At 44.6% G+C, this 19,957-nt stretch overlaps 1 protein-coding gene across 1 annotated transcript in view; it reads right to left on the bottom strand.

The window, feature by feature from the left end:
• The window catches only part of SUSD2 (sushi domain containing 2), a 271,052-nt gene that overhangs the window by 66,942 nt on the left and 184,153 nt on the right, over positions 1–19,957 (bottom strand). The window contains exons 23-25 of the mRNA XM_089677367.1: positions 15,085–15,333; positions 8,662–8,928; positions 3,678–3,854 (exon numbers count right to left, since the gene is read on the bottom strand). Coding sequence (XP_089533493.1) covers positions 3,678–3,854; positions 8,662–8,928; positions 15,085–15,333 — 693 coding nt within the window. The remainder of the gene's footprint in view (positions 1–3,677; positions 3,855–8,661; positions 8,929–15,084; positions 15,334–19,957) is intronic.

Here is a 19,957-nt window from a genome sequence, read left to right as displayed (position 1 = left end):
GCTGGGAGTGCTTTACTAGGGGCTGTGTGTGTGTGCTACAATGTAATCACACTGCTCTAGATGGCTGTTCTGTGCACAGCCATCCACAGCAGTGTGCCTGAGCTGACAGGGAGGAGGACTGTTAGTAAACAAAGCAGTCCTCCTCCCCATCGGAGATGTTCGGTAATCACGGGGCGCCGGTTGGTAATCATCGGCCGGGATCCGATGATTGACAGCCGTGACCGCGAATGGCGGCGCGCGTAGCTCGCGCATGCCCCCTACCCGGAAACACAAAATCACGTATATATATATACATGTGATTTTGCGCACCCCTGCAGCCCTGTAGCAGTATATCTACTATAGGGCGGTTGGGAAGCAGTTAAAGTGATACTGTGTTATATTACTTGCTGAACCTTTTAGAATGTATCACTTTTCTTTCATGCACATCTACTGTCATTCCTGTTGTGCTTGCACTCTTTATAGTCAGACCTCAATATAACCAGAATATTTAATATATAGTGCAGCGCTGTAATGTAATTAAATAGATAAAAAATAATAAAAGTGAAATAGTTTGTAAAGTCCTTTCACAATAAAATAATCAAACATGTGAAGGCCTCCTCCTCATTAGGTGACTGGAATCAAACAGAAAAAATGCGCACTCACCGACCGCGCATTTTAAATGCGCATGTGTGTAATTTTATCCAGATGACCAGCCAGGCATGCAGATCCAGAGAACACATAGATCATCCCTCTTAAACACTGACAGCAACCTTGGGTGCAGTAATACCTCCAGGTCCAGAGAGCCCTCTTGCCCCAAATGATAGGTAGACAGGGGTTCCCCTCCTGGTTCCAGGTACCCCAGAAGTGGTAGATGTAGATCTGAAACCCTCCAGCAAGAGGGTCAAAGAAAAAGGGGAACGCCAATAGTGTAGTAGGTTCAAAAGTTTATTGGATCAACAGTAGTTAAGCCAGGGTCACATGTGCATACAAATACCATCGGCCATCAAGCGGACTGGTAAATGTGAAAGATAAGTAAAACATGTACTAACCCGGCAGAGGTAAGAATCAGAGACCACCGGACCTCCTCGTGGTCTCACTGGTCAGGAAGTCACACTTGCTACTGGCTCCTCCTGAGGCCTTTCGTGCTACGGCACTTCATCAGAGGGTGGACGTCACTAGCAGTGTGACAGACAGACTTCCCAATTTTAATGCGGTTCTCGCATGCGCGAAAATCCCGCTCTATCGTCAGAAATCCGAAAAGCGGAACTGCGCATGCGCGAATAACCACCATTTTGCCGTGGATTGCGGCTGTGCAGAAATGAACTGCTCATGCACCGCCCGATCGCCGCCATTTTGCCATGGATCATAGGCAGTAAGCTGTGAGAGTCAGCAGCTACTGTGAGAAGAATGTAAATAGAGCACATAATCAAGTGCTGGTTGCCCATGGCTGGTGATAGAAGGGCGAGTGGTCCGATCAGAGAGACATAAGTCTTCTGATCTAAATATGCCCTCCACCCTAGGCAAGTGGCCAAGAATGTTTGATTCCAGTCACCTAATGAGGAGGAGGCCTTCACATGTTTGATTATTTTATTGTGAAAGGACTTTACGAACTATTTCACTTTTATTATTTTTTATCTATTTAATTACATTACAGCGCTGCACTATATATTTAATATTCTTGTTATGAGGTCCAGTGATTCCTTGGAGTGTTTCAGCAGCTTTACTTTTATTCCATAACCAGAATATTTGCTCACTTTAAACTGTGTGTGTTTATGTTATAGTTCAAAGCCAGGGAGTCTTCCTGGTCAAAGATTCATGGTGGTGTCAGCAGGGCTGTACTTTGAAAGCAGGCTCAGGACAAACAGGCAACCCAAAAATACTCAGCAGCCCTCAAGGGGGTAGCGCTACATGTATATAAATAGAGACAGATAGATAGATAGATAGATAGATAGATAGATAGAGAGAGAAATAGATAGAGTGATAGTCTAAGGATAAATTACTGAGATTGAAACTAAATGTATTAATTTTTGCATGACTTTGTAGCTATTTGAAAAGTTGCAGTTTAATACGTGGTTTACCTGCAGTTAAAGTGATTCTGAAAGCAGAAGGTTTTTTACCTTAATACATTCTATGCATTAAGGTAAAAAACATTCTGGGAGCAGCTCCCCCCTCAACACCCCCCCCCCTCATATACTTGCCTAAGCCCCATCTCAATGCAGCGATGTACACAAGAGCCGCAGCTCATTGCCTCATACAGCAGCGGGAGCCATTGTCCATTCACAGGCCTGCTCACATGCCCCCATAGCAAGAGACTTGCTCTGGTGGCACTTGGAAGGGAGCAGGAGCCAGGACTGGACTGGTGGTGGGGGAACAGGGGAAGAGGATCGGGGCTGCTCTTGTGCTCTTTGCACAAAGCAGATAAGTATAACATGCTTGTTATTAAAAAAATTACAACTTTTAGAATTACTTTAAATGTTTTAAATGTTGTGGAGAAGTAGTTGTAATTATATGTACAGTTTTACTAACAAATGTCAAAGTTGCAAAGCTGTGTTCAGGAATTAGGATTTGTTTTACCCTTCCTCCATAAAGGTTTAATGATTTATTACTTAAAGCAGAGTTCCAGCTGATTTAAAAAAAAAATAAAGGTCAGCAGATACTAAAACTTTAGCTGCTGACTTTTAAACTACAGACACTTACCTGTTCCTCGGTCCAGCGGTGTCCTCACCACGGCTGGTTTCACCAGCCATCTTCTCTCCCCGATGCCGGCATCTTCAGCCGGGTGCCCACTGCACATGCGCAAGCAGCGCTGCACTTTGTGAATGGACCCATAGTCTTCTGGGACCTGTCACATGTCCCAGAAGACTACAGGGAGAAAGGGGGGAGGACAACTTCTGCTTCCAATCGCCTTAGGAGATCGCAGCGAAAGTGGGAGTGGTTACCAGCCCCCCTGCTCCCAAAAGGTGCCAATCCTTAACGGGAAGTGGGGACAATGCATTCAATCGGGTGGAGCTCCACTTTAAACTATGTGTGATAGTGAAAAACAAAAATGTGGCAAAGTTGCATTAGATGGGTTTATGTGCACTGCCAGCTCAGATACACGGAATCGTCAGCATTCAGTTCAGGTCAAGAAAATTGCAGTAGCCCAATATTCCAAAAGATTGTGCACAAGAGAATATAATAAAATAATAATTGTTTCTACATGTAATAAGATAAGCTGACAACAGGTTCAGTAAGCTGGTCATACACTGAGAGAGACTGTTACACAATATGAATAGTGACAAAGTTGGCCTGCATAAAAACACCCAGAGGACTATTGAGGTGACCCTCCCAGCCCAAAATTTTTTTTAAAAAAAACCTTCTAATTTCCAAGGTCATGTTGTTGCAGAGAAAGTCAAGAAATCCTTATATGAAGGTAATCATTGATTTTGGCACAATTGTACAGCAATCTCTGGCGGAAACATATTTTACAACTCAAATTGTCGATCTGACATTGCTTTTTGCTGTTGAGGTAAGCCAGTACTGCACTTTATTGACTTTACCCTCATGTTTTATGAATGGCTGATACATAATACCATCAACAACTTGGCCCCATTAGGTATGGCCAATTTTTACGCATAAGAGTTGGCCACCAGATGCCTACAGCAGTTAGAAGTCAGCATAGGAGCATTATAACAAAGCAATTGCAACAGGGCACTTACCATATACACACTGATTTGTCTGCCCACTCCATTTGCCGTCTTGCTGACATGTGTGTAAGGAGGAACCCCATAACACATATCCTTTGTTACAGGTGATTTTCACCTGAGAGTTAACCAAGTAGCTTGTTCCCTCCTTCTTTCCATTCTTTGGGGGTTCTAGCCAGCCGCATGATACCACTGAGAGAAAGCAAAGATGATATTCAGTTAATAATAAAATCTTACATGCTGATGATGGGTATCATGTGTATTATTTCCCTTAAAGTGTTACTAAACCAAGGACCCCGTATTCACTATATCTGATCTCCCACAGAACACACAACATGGAAATACAATTACCGTATTTTCCGGCGTATAAGACGACCCCCTACTTTTCCTGGTAAAATATAGGGTTTGAGCTATACTCGCCGTATGAGACTACCCCTCTTCCAACGCACACCAAATAAAAATGAAAAAACATCAGATTTGATTTCAATATGGTATGCTATTTCAGTATGGTATTCCAATGATGGGGTGCTATTCCTCCCACTGACACCAATGATGGGGCACGATTCCTCCCACTGACACCAATGATGGGGCACTATTTCATCCACTGACACCAATGATGGGGCACTATTCCTCCCACTGATACCAATGATGAGACACTATTCCTCCCATTGACGCCAATGATGGTGCCCCATCATTAGTGTCAGTGTGTGAGGAATAGTGTCCCATCATTAGTGTCAGTGGGAGGAATAGTGTCCCATCATTAGTGTCAGTGGGAGGAATAGTGCCCCATCATTGGTGTCAATGGGAAGAATCGTGCCCCATCATTGGTGTCAGTGGGAGGAATAGTGTCCCATCATTGGTGTCAGTGGGAGGAATAGTGCTCCATCATTGGTGTCAGTGGGAAGGAGGAATAGTGCCCCATCGTTGGTATCAGTGGAGAGAATAGTGCCCCATCATTGGTGTCAGTGGGGAGGAGGAATAGTGCCCCATCGTTGGTGTCAGTGGGGGAGGAATAGTGCCCCATCGTTGGTGTCAGTGGGGAGGAGGAATAGTGCTCCATCGTTGGTGTCAGTGGGGAGGAGGAATAGTGCCCCATCGTTGGTGTCAGTGGGGGAGGAATAGTACCCCATCATTGGTGTCAGTGGGGAGAATAGTGCCCCATCATTGGTGTCAGTGGGGAGAATAGTGCCCCATCATTGGTGTCAGTGGGGGAGGAATAGTGCCCCACCATTGGTATCAGTGGGGAGAATAGTGCCCCATCATTGGTGTCAGTGGGGGAGGAATAGTTCCCCATCATTGGTGTCAGTGGGGAGAATAGTGCCCCATCATTGGTGTCAGTGGGGGAGGAATAGTGCCCCATCATTGGTGTCAGTGGGGGAGGAATAGTGCCCCATCATTGGTGTCAGTGGGGGAGGAATAGTGCCCCATCATTGGTATCAGTGGGGAGAATAGTGCCCCATCATTGTTGTCAGTGGGGAGAATAGTGCCCCATCATTGGTGTCAGTGGGGAGGAGGAATAGTGCCCCATCGTTGGTATCAGTGGAGGAGGAACAGTGCCTCATCGTTGGTGTCAGTGTGGAGGAGGAATAGTGCCCCATCGTTAGTGTCAGTGGGGGAGAGGAGCAGCTGCTCCTTCTTTCAGTTCGCCCGCTCGATTTTCGCGGGGCCGCTCGGCTCTGCCTCCTCGCTGGTGATTGGTCGCCTGTGTGCCTTTCCAGTGCTGGCGCCCAATCACCGGTGAGGAGGCGGAGCCGAGCGGCCGTGCGACCATCAAGCGGCCGAACTGAAAGAAGGAGCAGCCGCGCTTCCTGGACCGGATCGTCGTGGGACCGGGACCGGAGCCAGGTAAGGTACAGCAGTCCCTCTGCCCACCCCTGTACTTAGTGTCCGTTGGAGATGGAGGGGGGGCAGTGCCGCGCCACCCCTTTGAAAAAGTGCCGCCCTGACACCGGCTCGCCGTATACCGGCGTATAAGACGACCCCGACTTTTCAGAAGATTTTCATGGGTTGAAAAGTCGTCTTATACGCCGGAAAATATGGTATGTTACTAAATATATACTGCTAAATACTTTTTCTCATCATCAGTTAGAGCAATCTTGTGACTTATATCAGTGATCAGCTGAGCACTGGTTAAAGCTTGTAGAAGGAATTTTCATTTTCCTTGCACTGCCCTACGAGAATGCATAACCCCTGATCCTCTGTCTGGACAGTGCTGATTGGCCCTGTGCTTATCACATGCACCCTCCCAGAAAAAGAAAACACTCTCTAGCAGTACACACCAAGCTGAGCATGTGCAGAGTGTCCCCAAGACTGTGTTCTATCAGGAGATAAAATGGGGAATGTGGAAGAAGGGGAGGATCTGAGAAGAAATGATCAAACATCCTTTTTAAACAATGCTGAGGATTAACCCCTTAAGTTCCACAGCAAAACAAGCATGCTTTACTGCATATACTGATTCTACTGTTGTGGGTTTAGTAACACTTTAAATCACTTTAATCAGTAATTTTGTGAAAAAAAACATAGTTGATCATTGAGTATCTCCAACGGGGGACAGACCAGTATGTAAACAATACAGATCTCTCCCCTGTCGGCTCTTGCACACAGAGTGTTTACAGTGAAGCACACACACAACCCCCATAGTGAAACAGCACACAATTAACCCTTTGATCACAACAGATGCTAACCCTTTCCTGCCTGCCCAGTTTCATTAGTACAGTGCCAGTGCTTTTTATTAGCACTGACCACTGTATTGGTGTCACTGGGGATGTCATTGACACCAAGTCAGTTCCCCCCTCAGTGTCAGTATGCCCGCTGCAGCACTGCAGTCCCGTTATAAGTCGCTGATCACTGCCATTACTAGTAAAAAAAAGAAAAATAATTCCAGTATCTATACCGCCATTTGTAAACAGTATAAATTTCACATAAACCAATTAATTTACACGTATTGGGATTTTTTTTTAGCAAAGACATAGCAGAATACATTTTGACCTAAATTTCTGCCAAAATTTGATTTAAATTTTTTTTTTTACTGGATATGTTCAATAGCAAAAAGTAAAAAAAAATGTTTATTCTCAAAATTGTTGGTCTTTTTTTATTTATAGCGCAAAAAATAAAAAATGCACAGGTGATCAAATACCACCAAAAGAAAACTCTATTTGTTGGGGAAAAGGATGTAAATTTTATTTGGGTGCAGCAGTGCATGACCGCACAATTGTCAGTTAAAGTAACGCAGCGATGTATCGCAAAAAAATGGTCTGATCAGGAAGGGGGGGAAATCCTCTGGAGGGCAAGTGATTAAAAATGTAGGGACTAAACAAACATTCTAATTTCAAAGAAATTCACATAGAATAAGTACCGTGTTTTTCGCTCCATAAGACGCACTTTTTTCCCCCCATAAAAAGGGGGGGAAATGTCAGTGCGTCTTATGGAGCGAATATGGAGCGGCCGGTCCGGTATTTCCACTGCCGCCATGTCAGAATACCAGGCTGGCCACTCAGCTCTGCAACAGCCCCTTACCTGTTCCTCGGTCCAGCGCTGCGCAGCCTTCCCGCGCAGTCTTCCCGCGCCGGCTTCCCGCGCCGGCTTCTTTAGCGGGGGCTCTTGACTTGACAGCCGGGTGCCCAGTGCGCATGCGAGAGTAGCGCTGCGCTTTGTGAATGGTACGGCGTCTTCTGGGACACATGACATGACACACTAAAGAGAGGACAACTCTGCGGAAGTGGGTACCTGTCAAATTCAGGTACCCACTCCCCCTCCCTCCCCAAAGGTCAGCAGTCATCTCCTGTACTGTCTGCAGTCTCTGGTCATCTCCTGTACTGTGTCCGCAGTCTCTGGTCATCCCCTGCACTGTCCGCAGTCTCTGGTCATCCCCTGCACTGTCCGCAGTCTCTGGTCATCCCCTGCACTGTCCGCAGTCTCTGGTCATCTCCTGTACTGTCCGCAGTCTCTGGTCATCTCCTGTACTATCCGTAGTCTCTGGTCATCCCCTGTACTGTCTGCAGTCTCTGGTCATCCCCTGCACTGTCCGCAGTCTCTGGTCATCCCCTGCACTGTCCGCAGTCTCTGGTCATCTCCTGTACTGTCCGCAGTCTCTGGTCATCTCCTGTACTATCCGTAGTCTCTGGTCATCCCCTGTACTGTCTGCAGTCTCTGGTCATCCCCTGTACTGTCCGCAGTCTCTGTTCATCTCTTGTACTGTGTCCGCAGTCTTTGGTCATCTCCTGTAGTATGTCTGCAGTCTCTGGTCATCTCCTGTACTGTGTCCGCAGTCTCTGATCATCTCCTGTACTGTGTCCACAGTCTCTGGTCATCTCCTGTAGTATGTCCGCAGTCTCTGGTCATCTCCTGTACTGTGTCCACAGTCTCTGGTCATCTCCTGTACTGTGTCCGCAGTCTCTGATCATCTCCTGTACTGTGTCCACAGTCTCTGGTCATCTCCTGTAGTATGTCCGCAGTCTCTGGTCATCTCCTGTACTGTGTCCACAGTCTCTGGTCATCTCCTGTAGTATGTCTGCAGTCTCTGGTCATCTCCTGTACTGTGTCCGCAGTCTTTGGTCATCCAGTCTCTGGTCATCTCCTGTACTGTGTCCATAATCCCTGGTCATCTCTTGTACTATGTCCACAGTGTCTGGTCATCTCCTGTACTATGTCTGCAGTCTATGGTCATCCCCTGTACTGTCTGCAGTCTCTGGTCATCTCCTGTACTATGTCTGAAGTCTCTGGTCATCTCCTGTACTATGTCTGCAGTCTCTGGTCATCTCCTGTACTATGTCTGCAGTCTCTGGTCATCTCCTGTACTATGTCTGCAGTCCATTGGTTCAGAACATTTTTTTTTCTTGTTTTCTGCCTCTAAAACCTAGGTGCGTCTTATGGTCAGGTGTATCTTATGGAGCGAAAAATACGGTAAGTGTTGTGTTTTATTGTATATATTGAGAGGTGTAATTCATTAAATGCTGATAAACACATTTTCCAGCCTAGTAAGTAATTTTTATTGTCCTACCTGGTTGCAGAACCTGAACCAATTTTTGGTGATTGTCATGTGTTAATTTTGTTGCATTTCCAACCCAGAGGGATCTAGTAGTGAGAGCATCAAATTTACAGAAATAATCATTTCCACACATTTTAATCACTTCTTGTGTAAATGGGTCATTAGGATCTTCCAGGACTGAAAATGTGGGCAAGAAGTCTGGGTCATGTTTAACTTGATAGTTATCTAAAAGGAACTTTGAATCGTAGGTGAAGAGGGAGCTGTCACTGGTTACTTGCCCTGAAAAAAAAAAAGACAATAGAAATACATGAAAAATGTTACCACTTTACCACTTTATCTGAACTAAGCCATCAATAATCCACAAATACAAAGACACAATAGACTATATCCTCTTTTAACACAGGTATGCTATAACTATTTCATTTGTGCATTTAAATGTTGACATGCAGTATGCATTGATGTATGGCAGAAGACCAAGTTAACTAAGCCATTGACAGTTTTTTGTGCCTGATCGCTGGGTAGAAGAAAAACGATATAGTCATTTTAAAGCCCATGTTTAGTCAAAATAAAAGCAGCATTTTCACAAGGGACATTGCTTTCTGTTAATCTGATAGGTCCCTTGTGCTGCTGGTTCCTTCATTTCTTGAACTCTTCATATATCACTCTACGCCTGCCTTTTGCAATCTTTTGGTGTGGCGGGAGTTAATAGAGCTAAGGGAAACTGTGACAGGTGTCAAGAGTGCCCAAATATGCTCAACTCAGCCCAGATAGTCCATTCATAGAAGCTGTAGGACAACCTTCCTTGAATAAAACATGATCTATAAATGGAGGGGGTGGACCTTTCAATCATCTAGATGTCCTCCATTCATATATCATGTTTCATTCATAGAAGCTGTAGTACAGCTTCAAAGAGGAGGTGGGTGGAAAGGATGGGCAGACTCTTCAGCTCTTTTGACCCCCATCACACCAAAAAATTACAGTGGTAGAGATGGGGGGGCCAGAGGATGAACATTTCAAGGAAAGCCAAAGCCAGCAGCACAAGGAATAGATCAGAATAATAGTAAATAATGCCCCTTGTGTTGATTCTTTTTTTTTATTTTGACTAGATATGTTTTAAGAAGTTCTCTATGTTTTATTAAAGTGTTACTAAACCCAGGACTCTGCATTCACTATAGCTGGTCTCCCACAGTACACAGAACATGAAAATGCAATTATTTTAGTAAATATAAACTGCTAAATACCTTTTCTCATTAGCAGATAGAGCAGTCCTGTGACTTCTATCAGTGTTCAGCAGAGCACTGATTAAAGCTTGGAGGAGTTTTCATTTTGGTCTAGGAGGACGCAGAACCCCTGAACTCTCTCTGGACAGTGCTGATTGGCCCTGTGCTGATCACATGCATTCTCTCAAGAAAAAAAAACCTATCTAGCAATACACACCAAACAGGGCATGTGCAGAATGACCCCACACAGTATGTCTTATCAGGAGATAAGAGGGGGACACTGGAAGAAAGGGAGGATCAGAGAAGTCAGGATCAAACACAATGCAGAGGATTAACCCCTTAGGTTCCACAGTGAGTGTAATAAGAATGCTTTACTGCATATACAGACTGATTTTACTGTTGTGGGTTTAGTAACACTTTAATGAGGATTAAAGCTTTCAAACAATTATCTCTTTTTCAAATATGTATCCACCGTTTTAGTCCTCTGGCTAATTTTCATTTGTTTTTTTTCCACACAAAACCAACATTTTTGACTATGGATGGATGCTGGTGAGCTAAATAACTTACTACTGTTAATTTTGTTATATTTTAACAATGTAATATTATCTTCAGAATGTCTTGCCTGGCCCCTGACTCACCTTCTGTGACAGGCTGTGGCAGGTTGATCTGGGATACATCTTTAATACCATCATTTACATTTACATTTGTTCACATGGCACCTTCACAGAAGGTCATTGATATGTATTGCAGGTGACATGCATTGTAATTTTTAACAACTATATTTCATAAATGAAGAATACATTACAAAGCAGCTTTGTGGTAGAGCTGTATGAAGATAGTAACATGGCATATCTGACAAATTCATTTGCTCATTAAAATGGATCTAGCATCAGATATATTTTTTGCATTGAAGCTGAATTCCAGCCAAACATCCAAATACACAAATGAAATACAAATAATGGACCTACTTTACCTTCCAAATGATTTGTATTTCTGTCCATCCAGTGATGAGATTTACATATCTATGCCAGACCAGACAGTAGAATATGGCTGGTGACCTGGTTTTTCTGTATTGCAGTTAAAGAAATCTTAAAGGTGATTTTGTTTCTCTTTTTATTCTCTATGTTATTTTAAAAAATACTTTTAAAATGTTGTCCCCCCCAGGCCCTCTTAAACAGTTACCTCAGCGCCGTGCCTATCTGCAGCAGCTCTTCTCCTTTCTCTCTCTTATCACAGGAGACTCATCAGCAGCAAACGTCATTGGCTCCTGCTGCTGTCTGTCAAATTCTGTGGAGGTGGGGCTGAGCCATGCTATGTATGTCTAAGCATGCACACAACCCGGCCGGGGACTGAGCCCAAGCATCTGCTCCCATAGCAAGTGGTTTGCTATGGGGGGTTAGACGGAGAAGAGGATAAGTGGCCAGGGCTGACAGGGGACCCCAGAAGAGGAGGTTTGGGGGCTGCTCTGTGCAAAACAATTGCACAGAGCAGGTAAGTATGACATGTTTGTTGTTTAATCACTTGACAACCGGGCTATAGCCGAATGATGGCTACAGTGTGGTTGTCCAGTTCTGGGAGGGCGTAATATGATGCACCCCTCGGGGGGCGATTAAATGCCACCAAAAGAAAGCTCTACTGATAAACATTTCAAATGGGTACAGTGTTGCATGACTGTGTAATTGCCATTCAAAATGCAACAGTGCTGAAAGCTGAAAATTGGCCTGGGCAAGAAGGGGGTAAAAGTACCCGGTAGGCAAGTGGTTAAAAAAAATTAAGCTTTACAATCACTTTAAGCAATTAAGCTAGACTCTGCCTCCAAGCTTGTTATTGGGTAGTGACTGAGCAGTGGCAGCTCATCAGTCTTCTATTTGATTTCTGCTCCTGTAAGCATGTACTTTGTCAGTGTGTAACACCCTCTAGTGTGCTTCTAGAATAGTGTAGTGTTTTGCAGGTAAAATCATTGTGTATGATTCATGGTAACTATGTTAGTCTGTGATTGAGGTTGAGTTGTTGCAGGTCAGCTGGATGACTTAACAGGTTGTATTTCTATTGCCTCTTCCTTACTCTGGAGGACCATAGAACCTTCCAGAAGTCTGTAAGCAAGAAAGGGTGGAAACCTAATCTGCATGTTTATGGTAGTCCGGCTATTCCCAGGTTTGGAGGCCCTGGTAGAGTGGTTGACTGGCCCATAAATATAGGAGAGTCAGGCTGACAGAGGAGTTGGGTCGAATATGGAGTGCTGAGGAGACTGTTGGTGCCTGGCAGGGGTCTCCTAGGTCTAGGTTGTGGGGGGGGGGGAGGCCTCCAGGCTGGGTTTGGGCTGGCTCAGAAGGATACATTCAGCAGTGAGGAGTGAATGGGATCAAGACCTAGAGCAGTGGGGAGCAAAGAGGACAGGGTGAGTATATCAGCACTCCCTGGGATCCACATGGGGAAAGACTGCCTTACGTAGCAAACTTTCAAAGGACAGCGCTGGGCTCAATCCAATATCCTTGTCCTGGGAGATCCTCTGAGAAGCAAGGAGGGCTGGTAGTGTTGGCAGGCTGTGGAGCTGGGAGCAGCTCTGCAGGGGGAGAGAAGTTATATCTCTATGTAGTTACAAGAAGCTAAGTTTATTTCAGGAAAGGCTGCTAGTTCCTTGCCCATAAAGGGCTGCTGATACTGATCTGCAAAGAGCAGTCTAGGATCCTTCTTTGTACATAGGAAGGAAGTTGTCCCCCCTTCATTGATTCAAGCCAGACTGGGCATCCCATAATCCCTATTTCCCTATCCAAGTTAATTTCCCCTAATAAAATAACAAAACCAAGCCCACTAACTGGTTATTGTTTCTTGGATGCAAGTCTGTGTGTATGAAAAAATACCTGTTGCCTAGCTGTGCAGAGCTTAGGGGTAACCACAACACAGTGGCCCTCCCGAGGGTAGCACTACAAGTACATTTGCATTTACCACATCTAGTAGGCGTCTAGTGCTTCACTTACCTCTTTCAGTCTAAATGACACTATAGAATGAATTACAAGAGGCTGATATCAAGCTAAATTCAGGTACTTATGCTTGCTAATGTAGCACCTTCCTGCTAAGATGAGTAAATTTAGTTTGTACCCATTGTAGTCAATGGGGTTAATTTGTTCTGTATTTAATTTGGCTCACTATACCCAAGGAGGCTAGAATTATGTCTAGGGTTTACAGTTAAGTGCTAATGTAGGTAAATTTAGTTTAGCTCACTGTAACCAGTGGAGCTGGGTTTGAATTATTTAGTCTGGTCTGTGTTTCAGGGGCTGCCTGATTGTTTGTTTCTTCCTGTACAACTGGAGGAGTTTTAGGTAATAAAGGTGGAAGCATATTAAGTAGAAGCTTAATAGTTATGTAGCCCTAGACAATCTCTAGGAGGATCAGCCTCGAAAATTCTGGGAGAAAGCATAAATACTCTGGAGCAGCTGGGTCAAGGTCTCCCCTTCTGGCCAAGGGGAGACCACTGCTTCAGGGCTCGTCTGCCCTTTCAGGCAATCCTGCCATGTGCTTGTTGAATCGAGGCCTTAGCCGAGAGGTTGGAAGGCCTGGATATATTGTTTGCTGTTGAAGGCTGGCTGGGAGGGCTGTTATCTGAGGATCCAGTCTGGGGCCATTGAGAGAAACTGCCTGCAGGACACTGGTGGGAGGCAACCATTTATCCAGAGGTGTTCTGTGAATACAGGCTGGGAGAGTTCCTAGAGACTATCACCCATCTTATGTGCTACAAAGTCAGCTGGGTGTTTGCTAAGAAGTTTGTCCTAAACCATTCTCAGGAAGGGGGTTGTTGTTTGGACTGTTCACCCAGGAAGGTTCACCCTCCTCAATACTGCTTTGTAGAACCTGTCCGCTTTCTTCTACTCAGGGACTGTATTTTAAGTTCCAAGTGTTCTAGTTTTCAAGGAGCAAGCTCAGTGTCCTCAAAGGTTCGTTATAGCAAGTCATTGGAGCATCCTACTTTCCCCAATCCCCACCCAATTTCTGCCCTAACATAAAAACAACAAAAAAAGAAACCCAACACCTTAGACTGTTTTTTGAGCCAAGAGAGAGAGAACTTGCATATGTGCCTTGTTACAGAGCGATAGTGAGAAAAGACCTAGGGACTTATAAACTGCTGGTTCCTATGGGGTTCCTGCTACACTACATTTAACATACATTTCTTTTGGTTCATGAATACATAACTGCAAGACTTGCTGTTTTATATAGTATGCACCTGCATTGCATCTTTAACTGCATACATGTTAAGTAATGAGCATGTAACTGAAAGAGTTTCAATATATACCTGTTTTCATCTTTTTTTCTTTTCTTTTTGTTTTCTGACTAAAACCTACTTTTTTAAATTTTTACCCCGCGTCACTATTTACTGCTTGATCTGAGGTGCTAACCCAGGGATAACTCAGTCAGTGTAAATTTCTATATGTGTAAGCAGATCTTATTTTGCTGGCTTGCCTCTCATTCTGTGACCATACATTTACATACACTCTGTGTGAATTTACATTTCACAGTTGATGCCACTGTTCCAAGAAGACTGGGGAAAGGATTCCTCCTGCCTGCAGCAGACTGACAACATTATTGTCTTACGATGCTCCTCTCAAGTCAAAGTGCATTTAGTTAACTGGGGTTCAAATACTGCTTTTTAATTGTAAAAGGATTTATTCATGCAGACTTTTAAGGTTACTGGTGGGTCCATATTGAAAAAAAAAAGGCACAAAAATGACAATGTAATAAAATATTTTTCCAATGTCCTTACCAAAGCACACTGGTGTAATCAATACTTATTGAAAACAGCGGGGTTAATTTACTAAAGGTAAATAGTCTGTGCAATTCAAGTGCAGTTGCTCTAGATCTGAGGGAAAGCTCTGAAATGAAGTGAAGCTCTGCTGATTTCTAACATCCAATCACATGCAAGCAAAAATGTTTTTTTAATTTTCCTTGCATGTAATTGGGTATTCTTTGTCAAGTGAAGCTTTACCTCATTTACTAAGTTCTGGAGCAACTGCACTTGCAATGCACAGTATGTTTGCCTTTAGTAAATTAACCCCAATGTATTTTCTCCAGACCATTTTTTTGTGTTAACAATGCAGCAAAATGCTCGCCTAAGAGTCCTTTGTAAATAAATTCCCCAACCAACATGCTGTGAACAGGAACATGACAAAAATAGTTTATATCACACATAGTTGAAGTTACCATTAATGTGACCATCACTTACAGTTAGCACCAAGCTGGAAAAGCTCCTCAGGTTTGGCATTAGTTGACAAACTAGTTCCATTTCTGAATGTAAAATCATCCGTAGCATCATTGTTCATTTTTCCCAAAAGTCCTTTTGTTTCATTCATGAACTCATGAGGTAGAAGAGCATTAATGCTTATGAACCCTCCTTCTCCTCTTACTTCCACTCCAGCCCCCGAGGAGAACATTGTTGTTATACTTTGATATGAGCCAGCAAATAAAAATACCCCTTTGGGAGATACAAATATACATATCATTACTTTTCTTCACTTGTCAACGGATGTTGCTGTTGTAAAGATTTATAATAATATAGTTAAAGGCACTGGGGATTGCTTACTGAAGGCAAATATATTTTTAATTTTGCATATCCCATTGCAGTCTGCAAGGGAATTCTCTCCAAGGCTTAGTGAATGAAGTGAAGTTCTGCTGATTTCCATCATTCAATCATGTGCAAGCAAACATTTAGTTTTTTTATTTTCTTTGCCTTGTGAAAATCCTGTTGCAGTGTGCAACTTCTCTTGCAAAGTGAATGGCATATTTGCTTTAGTAAATCAACCCCAATGAGCTAAAGTATATGTCGGGGCAAATAAAAAAAAAAGAGTACACTTCTGAAATACTATACAGTGGATATAAAAAGTCTACACACCCCTGTTAAAATGTCAGGTTTCTGTGATGTAAAAGAATGAGACAAAGATACATAATTTCAGAACTTTTTCAACCTTTAATGTAACCTATAAACTGTACAACTCAGTTGAACAACAAACTGAAATCTTTTAGGTGGAGAGAAGTAAAAATAAAAAACTAAAATAATATGGTTTCATAAGTGTGCCCCTCCTAAACTAATACTTTGTTGAAGCACCTTTTGATTTGATTCCAGCACTCAGTCTTTTTGGTTGTGAGGCAGCATGGCACATCTTGATTTGGTAATATTCCTTGCAAAAACACTCCACCTCTGTCAGATTGTGAGGGCATCTCCTGTGCACAGCCCTCTTCAGCTCGCCCCACAGATTTTCGATCAAGTTCAGGTCTGGGCTCTGGCTGGGCCATTCCAAACCGTTCATCTTCTTCTGGTGAAGCCATTCCTTTGTTGATTTGAATGTATGCTTTGAGTCGTTGTCATGCTGAAAGTGTTTCTCTTCATTTCAGCTTTCTAGCAGAAACCTGAAGATTTTGTGCCAATATTGACTGGTGTGCTTTTGCAAATTTTAGCCGGGCTTGGATGTCTTTCTTCATAAGAAAAGGCATCTGTCTTGCCACTCTACCCCATAGCCCAGGCATATGAAGAATACGAGAGATTGCTGTCAGATGTACCACACAGCTAGTACCTGCCAGATATTCATGCAGTTCCTTTAATGTTGCTGTAGGCCTCTTGGCAGCCTCCCAGACCAGTTTTCTTCTCGTCTTTTCATCAATTTTGGAGGGACGTACAGTTCTTGGTGATGTCACTGTTACGCCATATTTTCTCCATTTGATGATGACTGTCTTCACTGTGTTCCATGATATATCTAATGCCTTGGAATTTCTTTTGTACCCTTCTCCTGACTGATACCTTTTAACAATGAGATCCCTCTGATGCTTTGGAAGCTCTTTGCAGACCATGGCTTTTGCTGAAGGATATGACTAAGAAAATGTCAGGGAAGACCTACTTGAACAGCTGAACCTTATTATTCAGAGGCACTTTAAATGATGACAGATGTGATAACATGACTTTGAATGTTATTGCTTAATTTTGAACACAACTACATCCCCAGTTATAAGAGGGTGTGCACACTTATGCAACCACATTATTTTAGTTTTTTATGTTTACTTCCCCCCTAAAAGATTTCAGTTTGTTTTTAAATTGAGTTGTACAGTTTATAGGTCACATTAAAGGTGGAAAAGTTCTGAAATGATTTATCTTTGCTTAGTTTTTTTACATCACAGAAACCTGACATTTTAAAAAGGGTGTAGAATATATATATATATACACACTTTATTGCCAAAAGTATTGGGACACCCCTCCAAATCATTGGATGCAGATGTTCCAATCACCTCCATGGCTACAGGTGTATACAATCAAGCATCCAAACTGCTTCTACAAACATTTGGGTCACTCTCAGGAGTTCAGTGAATTCAAGCATGGTACCATGATAGGTTGCCACCTGTGCAATAAATCCACCCGTGAAATTTACTTGCTACTGTTAGTGATAATATAAGTGGTATTATAACAAAGTGGAAGCAACTGGTAACAACAGCTACTAAAGACCACATAAAATGACAGAGCAGGGTCAGTACATGCTGAAGCGCACAGTGCACAGAAGTCGCCAACTGTCTGCAGAGTCAATAGCTAAAGACCTCCAAACTTCGTGTGACTTTCAGATTAGCTAAACAACAGTACGTAGAGAGCTTCATGGAATGGGTTTCCATGGCCAAGTAGCTGCATTCAAGCTTTACATCACCAAGTGCAATGCAAAGCGTCAGATGCAGTGGTGTAAAGTACGCCTGTAAGGGACCACCAGGCGGTACCACTAGCATTCCACTGGCCAGACGTCCCCAGCGCACGGTATCTAAGCCCCAGGGTACGTGTTCACCAGAGCCCCTGATGGTGGGGATGGACTTGAAGTACCCCGAGACCAGGTCGTGGCTACTGAGCACGCCTGTCAGTGGTAGCGGTATTTGCCAGGGGCTCCCACAGGGAAGAGCCTGATGTGAGGAGGTCGGGTGATCCCGTCGGGATGGATGGATGGCTGAGCAAGTGCAGGGTCAAACGGGCCGGGTCGGTAACAGTGGGGACGGAGCAGTACAAGGCAGCGGGCAGAGAGTAGTCGGGTCACACGCCAGGTCAGCAACGGAAGGTCAGATCCAAACGGGGGCATTCAGGAGAGAGGTCAGGCAAAGCAAGGGTCTGGGCAGGAGAAGGCAACAAGGTCAGGTACAATCCGGGTCAGTAACTTACTTAGAACAGGTTCGCAGATACAGGATACAAGGAAAGACCAGAAGGCACTGAATGACAGCTCAGGGCCATTTAAATATCCCGCCCTGCGCTGCCATTGGTGCCATGCGCGCGCCCGCGGTCCCTACTGCGCACGTGCGAACTCCCTTGCCGCGGACGGCCAGGTCCCAGCGCCTGCATTCTGACACAGGGCGGCGCACTGCGCCTGCGCCGAGCCCATCGCGGCGGGGATCCCTGACATTGCCCCCCCCCTACAGGCAACCTCTGGGTGCCCACCCGATCTCTCCACCACGGGTGATCACGAAGGAACCTCCGGACAAGTCTGGGTGCATGGACATTATGGGCTGGTTCCCAAGAATTATCCTCAGGGCCATAGCCCTTCCATTTAATAAAAAATTGGGTCTGACCCCCCCTCCTTCGGCACTTCAGGATTGTTTTCACCTCAAATTCTTCTTCCCCTTTGACCGTTATGGCCTCCGGAGGTCGGGATTCTTGTTCTGGGAAGGCATCAGGGATTACTGGTTTCAGCAAGGACACATGGAAGACCAGGTGTATCTTGAGTGTGTCAGGGAGGACAAGTTCGTATGCCACCTCGTTGACCGCCCGCTTTATGCAAAAGGGGCCTATGAACTTTGGTCCTAATTTCTTCGATGGACATAGCATTTTCAAGTTTGTTGTTGCCAACCATACTTTATCCCCGGGCTGCACCAGGTCCCCTCTTCGTCTTTTGTTAAACGCCTTCTTGTAGTCCTCCTGGGCCCGAGCGATAGCCTCCTGTAGTATTTTATTGTTGGAGGAGAAGAAAGCTAGCGTGTCCTGTGTCGCCGGAACTGGGCATTCAGGAACCAAGTCAGGGAGAAAGACAGGGTGAAATCCGTAGCTTGAAAAACACGGTGATTGCCCCGTTGCAGAATGGTTGGCGTTGTTGTACGCGAACTCCGCCAAGGGTAAGAGTGGTAGCCAATTATCCTGTAGGAAGGATGTGTAGCAACGCAGGTACTGTTCCAGGGTCTGGTTGGTCCTCTCGGTCTGTCCATTGGTCTGGGGGTGGAACACAGAGAAGAGGGATAATTTGATATCCAACGCCTTGCACAGTGCCCTCCAAAATTTAGATGTGAATTGGACCCCTCGATCTGAGACAATGTCCTCCGGGATTCCATGTAGTCTTACAACTTCCTGGATAAAAATTTGCGCAGTCTCGGCTGCTGACGGAGTCTTTTTTAACGGTAAAAAGTGAGCCATTTTTGATAAACGATCAATGACTACAAGGATCGTGGTGTGGTCTTGAGATGGGGGGAGCTCGACTATAAAGTCCATTGCGATCCTTTGCCAAGGTCGTTCAGGGATCGGCAAGGGCCGCAGCAGCCCCCAGGCCTTGTTCCTCGATGGCTTGTTCTTCTGACAGATGGTGCAAGATTTTACGTAGAGCCTGCAATCCTTGGCCATGTTTGGCCACCAAAAGGAACGTTGAAGAAGTTCCAGGGTCTTTGCTGGGCCAAAGTGTCCCGCCATTGGATGGTCATGACACTGTCCCAAGACAAGGGTTCGGACCTCTTCAGGTACCATGATCAATCCTTCCTTCCAGAGGATTCCCCCCTTGTTCTGGAGGGGTACCCCAGCTGGGGTCACTGTGGTCGTGGATGCATCCATTAGTTTGGACCAAAGGTCAGTCTGGAGAGCCAAGAAATTCCCTGAGGACAGAATAGTATCAGGTACCGGTTCTTCTTTGGAGTCTTCGAACATGCGTGATAGCGCATCGGGTTTTGTATTTTTGGACCCAGGTCTGTAAGTGATATGGAATATGAAGCTGGAGAAAAACAGTGCCCATCTTGCCTGCCGTGGACGTAACCGTTTGGCAGTCCTCAGGTACTTGAGATTTTTATGGTCAGTGAAGATCAAGATGGGGTGTGAGGCCCCTTCC

This window comes from Staurois parvus, unplaced genomic scaffold (assembly GCF_062004578.1).
Source record: "Staurois parvus isolate SC_StPar_1 unplaced genomic scaffold, SC_StPar_1.0 ptg000014l, whole genome shotgun sequence".
In the NCBI taxonomy this organism is placed as follows: domain Eukaryota; kingdom Metazoa; phylum Chordata; class Amphibia; order Anura; family Ranidae; genus Staurois; species Staurois parvus.
The sequence above is the reverse complement of the archived record's forward strand: the minus strand, read 5'-3'. Positions and strand labels throughout refer to the sequence as shown.